The 10,961-nt window shown below is 31.4% G+C and overlaps 2 protein-coding genes across 2 annotated transcripts; one reads left to right on the forward strand and one right to left on the reverse strand.

Moving 5' to 3' along the window:
• The first annotated feature begins 134 nt into the window (after window positions 1–134).
• LOC125837146 (protein JAZ7) lies at window positions 135–4,395 on the forward strand. Its single transcript, XM_049516290.1, has 7 exons — window positions 135–482; window positions 2,601–2,668; window positions 2,771–2,904; window positions 3,015–3,108; window positions 3,517–3,655; window positions 3,755–3,812; window positions 4,117–4,395. Exons 1-7 carry the CDS (start codon window positions 401–403, stop codon window positions 4,226–4,228), a joined length of 687 nt encoding a protein of 228 aa, XP_049372247.1. The 5' UTR covers window positions 135–400; the 3' UTR covers window positions 4,229–4,395.
• Window positions 4,396–4,951: 556 nt separating this feature from the next.
• LOC125837147 (ADP-ribosylation factor-like protein 8c) lies at window positions 4,952–10,234 on the reverse strand. The gene is made up of 6 exons (XM_049516291.1): window positions 10,078–10,234; window positions 7,202–7,283; window positions 7,068–7,100; window positions 6,865–6,986; window positions 5,830–5,991; window positions 4,952–5,193 (listed from the first exon to the last, which is right to left on the reverse strand). Exons 1-6 carry the CDS (start codon window positions 10,113–10,115, stop codon window positions 5,076–5,078), a joined length of 555 nt encoding a protein of 184 aa, XP_049372248.1. The 5' UTR covers window positions 10,116–10,234; the 3' UTR covers window positions 4,952–5,075.
• Window positions 10,235–10,961: the final 727 nt, after the last annotated feature.

A 10,961-nucleotide genomic window follows, 5' to 3' on the forward strand; every position in this document is an offset into this window, starting at 1 on the left:
AAATATCAACCAATTATTTATTTTCAAATTTCAAATCAATGAAAACAACGATGCACTTCACCCAAAAAAATAAAATAAAAAACAAGTTGTGGCTATCAATTTAAAGGGACCAATTCAATTAACACGTTTTTTTTCTGTCTAATTTATTTTATTTTATTTATTTATTTATTTATGTAGAGAATTTTAATGGTTGTTTCTTCTTCTTCTTCTTCTTCTTCTTCATTTTTATCTTCCATAAATTTTGTATTTCTTATTGCATGAAGCTTCTCAATTTTATCTTTTATTGTACTTGCTACTATTTTCTTCTTCTTTCTTAACAATTTAATAAGAATATTTATTCTTATTTAATTGATTTTCTAGTTTTTAATTTGTTTCATAAATCTTTGGAAGTGAAAAAAAAATGGATTCAAGAATGGAGATTGATTTTATGGACCTCAATAGTAAACCACAATTATCAGAAATGGAGAAGCAACACAAAAGAGGTACAAAGAATTTATTTTTTAAAATATATATTTAACAACAAAAAAGGAAAAAAAAAAACAAAATCTTCTTTGATTTTAGGTTTGTTATGGAATTTTAGTAGATTTTTAAAAATAGTATAAGGTTATTATAAAACCATACTTTGTGCTAACATTTATCAGGGTTTATTATGAGTAGATCTCAAAGATATGGTAAGTGAACTTTATTTGTTACTATTCAGTCTTAAATTATCTGTGGTGATTTTTTTTTATATAATTAGGAGGTATTTTTTTAATTATAACATCACATCCCATAATTGAGGTTCTTGTAGTTTTCAAGAACAATTAATTTTGTCTTAAAATTTTAAAATGATAATAATTTGAGATAGTTATTATGATAAATCATAACAAATAATTTGAGACGAAAGAAGTAATTAAGTTGATTTTCACTTGAATCTTTTCTCTAGCCAATTTATTGTTAGTTTTCTTATGTTAATTTTAGAAATTCATAATTCTGCAATTGTTTTGGCTTGCATAGTAAGTAGAAGATCTATATAATTTAGTCATAGTCTTTATTGGATTGGTCTTTTTCTTGTAGTTTAATTTGTAAAAAAACAATAAATCGGTGCATTAATGACTCGTTTGGCTCCAAAAATACTTGAGAAAAACTTGGGAAGTGGACCAAATATAACTTGGTAAATATATTTGCTAAGTATCTCAAGTTCCCAAATACTAGAAAAAACTAGTATTTGAGCCAAGTTCTAATATTTGGAAATTTAAAAAAATTCAAAAATTACCCCAAACTTTTATATTTTATAAAAAAAATCCATTATTTATTAAGTCCAACTATTATTTTGTTACTACCTCCTTCAGAAAAGTTTGAATTCTAATTTGAGTGATGAAATTGAGAAAAAAGAACAATTTGTGTTTAATGGGTTATAATTATAGCTAAATTAGTGACAAATTTGAGTATGCGATTAATGTATTGTCTTGTCTATACTGTTATTTTGTTATTGTTGACTGTTATCAATGATATTATAAGGTTATTTTTTAACAACATATTTATTATAAAATGATAATATAAATTTATGAGTATTTTAAATAATTTTTTGAACTTATGAGTATAAATCATATTTTTTGAAATAATCAAATATTTTGAAGAAAATTTAGGCCAAACACATGGTGAAACTTCACCAAAAACTTCACCCAAATATGATTTTCCAAGAGAACTTGGTGTCAAATGCTAGTCAAGTATTATTTGTTCACACAAGGTTTAGGGACAAATTGATATCGCACACTTAGAGGTGATGCAGAAAATCTATTTTAATATATAATATATTTTTATAATAATTGATGGCATGAGAAAAAGAAAAACTATATCATGATAACCTTATCCGAATATATAGATATAGATATTGTAAGGTCTAATAAAGTGGATGGATAACAGTGAGGTAATAGGTTTAAATAGGGTGAAACTATAATTTTATTTACGAATTTGACAGAACCTAATAAGTTATTTTCTTTAAATTTTGAATTTGTAATGTCAAAATTCTATTATCTGTTTATGGGTCTAAAATTCATATAAGATGAAGAGTATTTATTGACTTCTTTTTGTCTGCTCAAGTTTTGATAAACAAAATTATTCAGTACCTACTCGAATAGAAAGTAACAAGTGTATAATTCAATAATTAAAGTACATATAAATTGATTCGAATTTCACCTTCACTAAAGATTGTTATAAAATACCCATGTATCTACCTATTAACCGTGATACAATACATGTATATATAGAAATTATAAATTTAAAATTCAAGCAATAACTTAAAAGTACTAAATTATTTTTTTAGTGAATTAAGCAATCTATTTTTTGGTAGGACTTTCGATTTGAAATCTGTCAAAATTTGACTCATCGATAATGTTTTCAACATTTTTTTCGTTCTTTAGTTACATGTTAATTCTTTTTATTCATAATTAAAAACTATATCTATTTTTGCCCCAAGGACTATAATTAGTTGTACCTCATTAATTTTTTTTGTTATTTCTTGTTGAATTTGATTGAATCTTTTTAAATCATGATATTATTTCGTGTTTTCTATTTACTTTAATTGTGTACTAGCTAACTCACGATATTCGTTCATTTAGCTTCTGGGATGAAGTGGCCATTTTCATTGGCTGATTTAGCTACTCATCATGAAAACACATTTTTTCAGGTTATTCATATTTCCCTATTTAATTATAATTATTTCCTTCATTTATACAAATTCTAATAAACTAATCTTTTTAAAATCTAATTTTCTTCTTCTATTTTTCAGAATTACAACTCCACCCCAATAGTTTCCATTAATTCAAAAAATTCATCCCTAAACAATTACAAATCCACCAATGACCCCCAATACTTTGGAGGGGCTTTTCCTCTAGTAGCAAAAACAAGCACTTATGACTCAAGGTATTTTCATAGTTTATTATTATGTTATTTTTCCATATTTAAAAAAAATTATATTTTACCAAAAAATCAAAGTTGTTTTTTTTAAAAATTCGAAACAATTATTTTTGCAGGAAAAATTATGACAATTGGAGTCCAAATGAGTCAACATTGACCATATTCTACATGGGTGATGTCCATATTTTTCCGGGTATATCACCAGAAAAGGTACTATCTTATTTTTGGATTTTATTATTAACTATTGTTTTTTTTATTTCGGTTATCGTACTAATATTTTTTGTTATTGTTTTCTTCATTATTTTCAATGTGACTTCTTCATTACTGTATTTTCTTTGCTTACTTATTTTAATATGCTTAACTTAAGTTAAGGGTTTATCAGAAAAAAAAAGTCTCTCTGCCTTATTCAATGCCCGTAAGAGCATAAGGTTGCGTACACATTGATCACCCTCCCTAGACACTATTACGAGATTATACTAAATATATTATTATTATTATTCACCAGAAAAGGTCCTTTGAATTATTTCTTTAATTTATATCTATTTTTCTCTATGCATCTATTTTTAAAAACTTTAGAAGTGATGTTCTGATTATATATATATTTTTAAAATTGTATAGGCTGAGCAAATAATTGACCTGGTTTCTAAATCAACAACTCTCCACATGGATGAGATTTTAGAAAAAGTGATGAATAAAGAAAAATATGAAGAAAATAAATCAGACCCTTCAAATGCATCCACAAATTATGCTAAAGGAGGTATTTATCTTGTTTTTTTTTTTTTTTTTTTAATTTGATTTTATTATTTCTTAATTTTATTTTATTTTAATAAACCTATAAATTTGTATTTAATTGCAGCACTTGCTATGGCTCGTAGAGCAACTCTTGCCCGATTTTTGGAGAAGAGAAAGCATAGGTATTTAATTTCGAGCTGGTTGTTTCTCATAACAAAAAAATCACTCAACTTTATTTAAATATAATGAAAGTCGATAAACATTTTCTGCAACCAAGATATCACTCAATTTTATTCAATGATAAAATAAATAATAAGTGATCATCTGTGAAGTTATCTCTACGATCAAATTGATTTTGTAAATGTGTTTTAACATCAATTTGATTTTTTTTTTTTTTTTCCAAAGAAAACCTTATTTAAAGAGGGAGATACCTATAAATTATTTTTATGTTATATTAACATTTTATTTTATTTTATTTAAATGTAGATTGATCAAAGCTAGGCCATATCTATATGGTGAAAATTTATCAAAGTTTCCCTTTGATATTCAACAAGAAGAAGAAGAAACGGCGTCGTCAAGCGTTCATTGGGAAAACTAATTCAAGACAAATTGCATTGTTTTGAATTATTATTATTATTCTTTTAGAAATATTATAATGTTTTATACATGTGCCTATCATGTTGTGTTTAATTATATATTTACATTGACAACTCAAAATTTTCAAAGATTATTGTAATTTTATTATGAGTTAAGTTATAACATGTTTGTAAATTTCAATGCATTTTTGAAATTACTGAATTCGAATGAAACTGTTGTTCAAGGGGAAGATATGCCCCTTCCGTTAAGAGAAAAGTATAATCTCTTAGAAAACTCATATCGTCCACTCCAACTTGCTTGTAGCTAAGACATATTAGTTGGTTGTTGTTTGATTATTCTACGATTTCTACTTTCGCATAAATCTCATATTTCTTTTGTTTAAGATTTTTGAACGCAATAAAAAAGGATGAAGGATAGAATATGTGCAAGACTTACCACTACTTCATGGAGGTAGACATGCAGTTTACGAGTTTAAACGCTGCCACGAACCAAAAACTTGGTTTTAAGTGGGAAAAGGTAGAACAGACTTCTTATTCACCCATTTTGAACCGTGCACCAGCTGGCCCTCGATTAATGGGGAAAAAATCCGAGTGTAATCGTAGAAGCATGACAACAAACAACATACCCAGTATAGTCGCATGAGTGGGAAAGCAAGACAAACAATGCAAATTCATAATGAAAAGATGTATGATTGTTCAAGCACTTATAACACAAAATTGTAACTAAAAAAACTATATAGAACCAACAAAAGAAAGATCAGCCAGAAAATATATTAACAAATCATTTCAAGATCCTCACAAAGAACTACATTCTATTTTTCCAGATTATTATGTCCCGGAGGCAGCTCTTCATTTCGCGGTCTTTGAGTGCTTGATTAGCCAATCGATAACAGCATCGATATTTACAGAATCCTTGCACGAGATCATGTAGCAGCAGACTTCTCTGTCCGTTATTGAGTCGAGACCTCTGATTCAACAAGCATAACAAATAGTTAACAGAGAGAAATTGGCTGAACACATAGACAGACACCTAAATTTGTCACGATCTTTAATCGAGTTAACTAAGAATCCGACTAATTGAACACCTTGTTCTGTCGAAAATGTGCCTGAATTTTGATTACTAACCATTCTTTTTATCAACTCGCCTTCTTTATTTTTAGGCATAATATATAGACAGACACTTTAACTTGGCCTACACGGGGAGTTGAACACTCCAACTTTCATTGTGATCATCTAGACACTTCAGCTTGACACAGGTGCGTCTCATGAACACCTTAACTTTGAAAATGCACATATTAACACCTTTAAGGGGGTGCATTCTCAAAGTTGAGGCGTTTATGGAGCCAACTTAAACCAAGTTAAGGTCTCTAGATGTGCATTTTCAAAGTTGGAGTGTTTTGTTGTTGGTTGAGACCAAGTTTAGGTGGCTATCTATGTATTATACTTTACTTTTAGGTACATTTTTTTACAATATAAAGTTTTTAATAGGTCAGACCCTTAGCTTAGGCGTCTAGATGAAAAATCGCGACAAGTTTAGGTGTCTGTCTACGTATTCTGGCAAAGAAATAATTTCTTACGTGAAGGTTAATGTTCAGCGACTTACAGTTGATCGACCAATGACTGCTGCGAAAGAGCTTCTGATTTGTCAATTTTGTTTCCCAAGATGAGCAAAGGAATTCCACTTAATGAAGGTTTCTTCAAAAGTTCATGTAACTCAGTTCTTGTTATAGGTACACTGTCTCTATCAGCAGCGTCAACGACATACCTGTCGCATAAAAGATCCCGAGTCAATTCAATTTGAATATGTAATGCACAGTCAATTCGTACTCAACGCCTCAAAGTTAAGCTTTCCTTTTCGTCAAAAAAAGTTGGATTGAAACGAACATGGTCACTACTCAGGCCAAATGAAAGGAAGTTTACAGGGAAAAAAATTTGTTAAACTGTTCTGTAGCATTGGATTTTGTTGCTTATTATCCTTGCTAATAAGGAAAAGTTCGAACAAAGAGCAGAGGCTAGAACTGAGAAGTTGGTTATTGTAATAGCGCTGAATTGTTTTCCTTATCCCGGGTATAAAATTTTTAGGATTACATAATTACAATTATTCTGCGTTTGGTTATTGGTATTAGCTGAAACCGGAATAAATTTACCAAATCTTGGTATTATCTACCCCATATAGGATGGGGGCTTATGATCTTGGGATATCCTTGTTTTGAACCAAACAACCCCTAAGTATCATATGGACATATGCCATCAAACTAGAATGACAAGGACGAGGCAAGCGCCAGTATGACACACCCCAACTAATACTAACAGTAATGATGTTAACTTAAGGCAGGGAAAATAACAGGATCACAAAAGAGACAGCACCGAGTACTTCCCCCGGCAGTCGCCACGAACGGAAAACAACATAGACTATAAAACGAGCGGTTTATGACTTCATATAATTTGCACACCTTGGACCTCATTACAGGAACTTAAGATACATATTTCACATCAGGAGAAATTTCATCCGTTAGAGATGTCAAAATCATGAAATCAGGCAAAAGCATTAAATGCATATCGTAGTAAGCCAAAAACGAACAAAATAAAATAAAAATTGAGGAGACAGATAAGGACAGAGATTAAGATTAGAAATTACAATATCGCAGAGACACCCCGACAATAGCGCTCCCACATCGTGCGAAATCTCCTTTGGCCTCCAAGATCCCATAGTTTTATGGTCACATTTCCTTTTGTTACTTTGCGCATATTAAATCCAACCTAATTGGAGAAACTTCATTGAGCAAGTAAATGAAAGAAGACAAGAATACTAGTTTAATTCAGTGAGGAAAAGGTACCGACCGTCGGTATCATGTCCTCGCTGTAGCCTCCAGTCTGATAAAGATCAAAATATCTAATGTCAAAAAACGTTGCCAATTAAATGAAAAAGGGGTCGGGAGAGATGGAAGAGGAGAGAGAGCATATAATGTCCTCACAGCAATAGCATTGACGAGAGATGTCTTCCCAGCATTTTGAAGGCCTATCAGGGAAAGTTCCATTTCCTGTTTAAAAAATAGGCTAAACAAGGAAACATGTAGAAAACTTAGATATCGACAATGTCACTCAGGATCAAACGACATAAAGAATAAAGCACGAGTCATTCTTCCAACAACATGAATTTGAGTTTACACAGACCAACTTGAATAGTAATATCTGTTTAAGTTTCCCAGACTAATCCAATAGAGCGACATCCAGTTATGGTAGTAGTATCATCACATAATATAATACAACAATAGTTTACACGGTTGCAGAACATCTGAAACACCGCGAATACCCACACATAATTTTTTCAATAAAATCATCACTCATTAGCACTCAACGGCATTTTGATTAAGACACTGCATATATCTGATACAACATTATTTTTGATAAGGTAAAGTATTATATGGACGATTAATACCAAAAAGGTGCTTCAAAAGTACAAAAGAAATTAACAAATTCACATAACTGATACGAATTTCTTTTTTGGTAAGTAATCTGATTCGACATTCACGTTTATCAAATCACTGATAAGCATGTGAAGATATATTTAGAATAGTCGCTTGTTTGGTTAGCACATAGATATTGCCTTCTCCTGAATTTATACATAATTACCTAGTGTCATGTTCCTTACTATAAAAGTTATCCTCAGTATTATTGAAAGAACACCAGCCACATGCAAGCTATGGGGATTTGGATAAAAAATAGAGTTGCATGTCAAAATGATGGGACGTTATGTAGAAAACTAACAAAGTATTCCAAGGAGAAAATATTGATTCGGAGGAGAATCCCAGAAGGAGATATAAGGAAAATGACTACAATAGAAATTTCTATATACAAGGTATTCCATTTTCTTCAATTTCACCTTAGCTTTTGTTTTTATTATGAAAATCATTGTATCTGTACCGAAACTTTTATTACAAAAATCACTGTATCTTCCCCGAATTTCTCTGTCGATTTTGGTCAAAGTACCCAAAATCTGTTGACCATATCCGGTACGGATCCCATGCTCACGTCGTGTCAACACGGGTGCTGCCCCGAAAGTGAAGAGTCCGAGCAACTTAGATTACTACCTAAAGAAGACGGAACTAGAAGGATGACATAATTACAATGCTAATAGAGCAAGATAGGCCTTCGCCTTAAATTATTCTTGATAAAATCTGCTAACCGTTCTTATGTTTCTATCACTTCTCTCTTTCTTGCATTGACCGAACAAAGGTTTCAAATGAGCTATAGACCGAAGAACTTTCTGCAGCATAGCTCTAAGACAAATTCTGAAATTCGGAATAAGTCGTCAGAGATTCTCTACGTCACTATAGAAGAAAAACTAGTCCAAGAACAGAAAGTTATCTATATCTTCCCGCTTTTGGCATTGGTGCAATTTAAATAGTTCACTAATTAAATAATTCTCTCCGGTACATATTTAGTCTTTGTTATTCCGTTAGTCTTTGCTATAAAGCTTGCTAAATTTCTTCACCTATCATTAGACTGGGATCTTCCTAGACCACAATATGGTATACATGATGTAGCTCCCGTGATTCGTTACACTAATTGCTAAGGACCAAAAATGAGCTATTATTCTTCTACCAACCATAAAAAGAAAAACAACGAGCTGAAACAACACCTGTGATAACAGAAGTAGAGTAATCAAACTTAGGAGGAGCTACTGGTCGAACTGCTAATGCTATTACTTACTGTAAAACAACACAATCTATAACTATGCTCCATGAGCACCTCCACCAAAAGAGAACTGTCCAAATAAGAAAAAGTAAAATCCCAAAAATACAACAACATACAAAATGTAGTCCCACAAGAGGGGTCTGGGGAGGGTAGTGTGTACATAGCCTTACCCCTACCTTGTGAAGGTAAAGAGGTTGTTTCTGATAGACTCTCGGCTCGAGTAAAGCATATAAAAAAATCAAGTAAGTAAAATAAATACACTAGCGACGGATCCATGCTGAAAACAAATAAGAAAAGAATGCATAGCGACAACAAAATGTACGTTAACTAGACAAAACTTGACTAACTACTAAGCTTCTACCCAATAATATTGTTGAATAGTATTTGATTATCAAGATCATAGCTTTTTTACATTTCAATCAAAGTAACTTTCTTTTAAGTTCTTGAAATTGTCAAGCTGATGCCACAACACAACAACATTACCCCATGTAATCCCACAAGTGGGGTCTGACGAGTGTTGCATACGCAGCCTTACCCCTACCTAGTCAAGCTACTGCCAACAACATACCCCGTGTAACCCCACAAGTATTGTTTAGTTAGGAATTTTGCTTAAGAGTGTTCAAAACTTTAGTATGTATCTCTAAAAAGTTGTTTTTGACCTATATACGCAACATCATTTTTTATATGCACAACATCATTTTCTATACGCACAATATAATTTTTCGACAAAGGGTGATCGAGTGACCACCCTTGAGTCAATGTAGCTACACCACTCTCCAGGAGGGTGGTATCTACACAAACCTTACCCCTACCTAGTCAAGTTTATGCCAAGATAAACAAAATTCATCAACCATAAAAGAGAACAAACCAAACAAAAGATACAAGAACAACTAAAATCTCCAATTTCCACTTTTCACCTCAAAATTTCCTTTCTCACATCAATCAAAACAGACAAACAAAAAAACAGAGGAATTCCCCCCTCCCCTCCCCTCCCCTCCCCTCCCCTCACTATTGAGTAAACAAGCATGCTATATCAAAGCAAATACATAACAATTCATAAAATTTTCCAATTCTCCATATTTGTTTCAACCAAACAAGGGGAACAAATCAAAAGGGGTTTCTTGAAAATACAAAAAGAACAAAACTTTATTACCTTCTAAGCCAATTGAGCAAAGAATCCCAAAGACCCATATTCAGAAAAGTGAAAACGCAGACAACTTTGGTAGAATTAAGTGAATATATGAAGGGATTTTGTTGTTGTTGTTGAAGAAGAGGTGACAAGTAATAGCCTAATAGGAAACTTCGCCGACTAGAACAAGGACAGAATCTACTAGTGTTGGATTATTGCGGCACCCATAAGGACTTGCCATCAAGGGAGTTTAGCTAATTTAAAAAGTTAGCTCTTTTTTTTAATTCTATCACCATAACAACAATATATTTAGCTTAATTTTACAAGTGAATTTCAGAATAAGTGATTATAAGAAAATTTTATCTCTATTTTTGTGGGCTAGAAAATGTTGTTTTCGATACATTCTTGATTCAGAACTGATATTGTTGTTTTTTAAAGGTTTGCGTTGAGTTTCATCATTAAAAATTATTGAGACTGCTAATAGAAAGTTGTATACTAAAATTGAAGTTATTTGAGTCGATTTTGCAAAAAAAAGTGTTGGTGAATTTATGCACATCACTAAGATTATTTGGCCATAAATCTTAACGAGTTGTCAGGATTTTAGCTACAAATAACTGAAAACTTATGATAATTCGTGAGAATTTGATTAGAACTTTTAATGAATCGCGATATCATGTTGTTAGGCAGGTTTTAATTAGTATCGATTATCGAAAAAGAAATACTTGTGATCGCTACTTAGAAATTATGACGAATCACAATAAGTCATATGACAATCGTGTAGGCCATTTTCTCAAGACTTTTTTTTAGTGGGATTAGAATTTAAATGGTGGCACTAAAAGATGCTATTTGTGCAAATGTATTAATCCAGGCCTTTGACACATGGTCTCTGGGCTGAATTTAACTTCTTA

The sequence above is a fragment of the Solanum verrucosum genome, unplaced genomic scaffold (genome assembly GCF_900185275.1).
Source record: "Solanum verrucosum unplaced genomic scaffold, falcon-dt-bn FXZP01000165.1, whole genome shotgun sequence".
Lineage (NCBI taxonomy): Eukaryota > Viridiplantae > Streptophyta > Magnoliopsida > Solanales > Solanaceae > Solanum > Solanum verrucosum.

Excerpts from the sequence above, each read along its gene's own strand:
- LOC125837147 (XM_049516291.1), bottom strand. The coding sequence starts at position 10,115 with ATGGGTCTTTGGGATTCTTTGCTCAATTGGCTTAGAAG. Across the intron at positions 7,284-10,077 it reads TTGCTCAATTGGCTTAGAAG|CCTATTTTTTAAACAGGAAA; the intron begins GTAATAAAGTTT and ends TTCCTTGTTTAG. Across the intron at positions 7,101-7,201 it reads CTCTCGTCAATGCTATTGCT|ACTGGAGGCTACAGCGAGGA; the intron begins GTGAGGACATTA and ends GATCTTTATCAG.
- LOC125837146 (XM_049516290.1), top strand. The coding sequence starts at position 401 with ATGGATTCAAGAATGGAGATTGATTTTATGGACCTCAATAGTAAACCA. Across the intron at positions 3,109-3,516 it reads CGGGTATATCACCAGAAAAG|GCTGAGCAAATAATTGACCT; the intron begins GTACTATCTTAT and ends AAAATTGTATAG. Across the intron at positions 3,813-4,116 it reads TTGGAGAAGAGAAAGCATAG|ATTGATCAAAGCTAGGCCAT; the intron begins GTATTTAATTTC and ends ATTTAAATGTAG.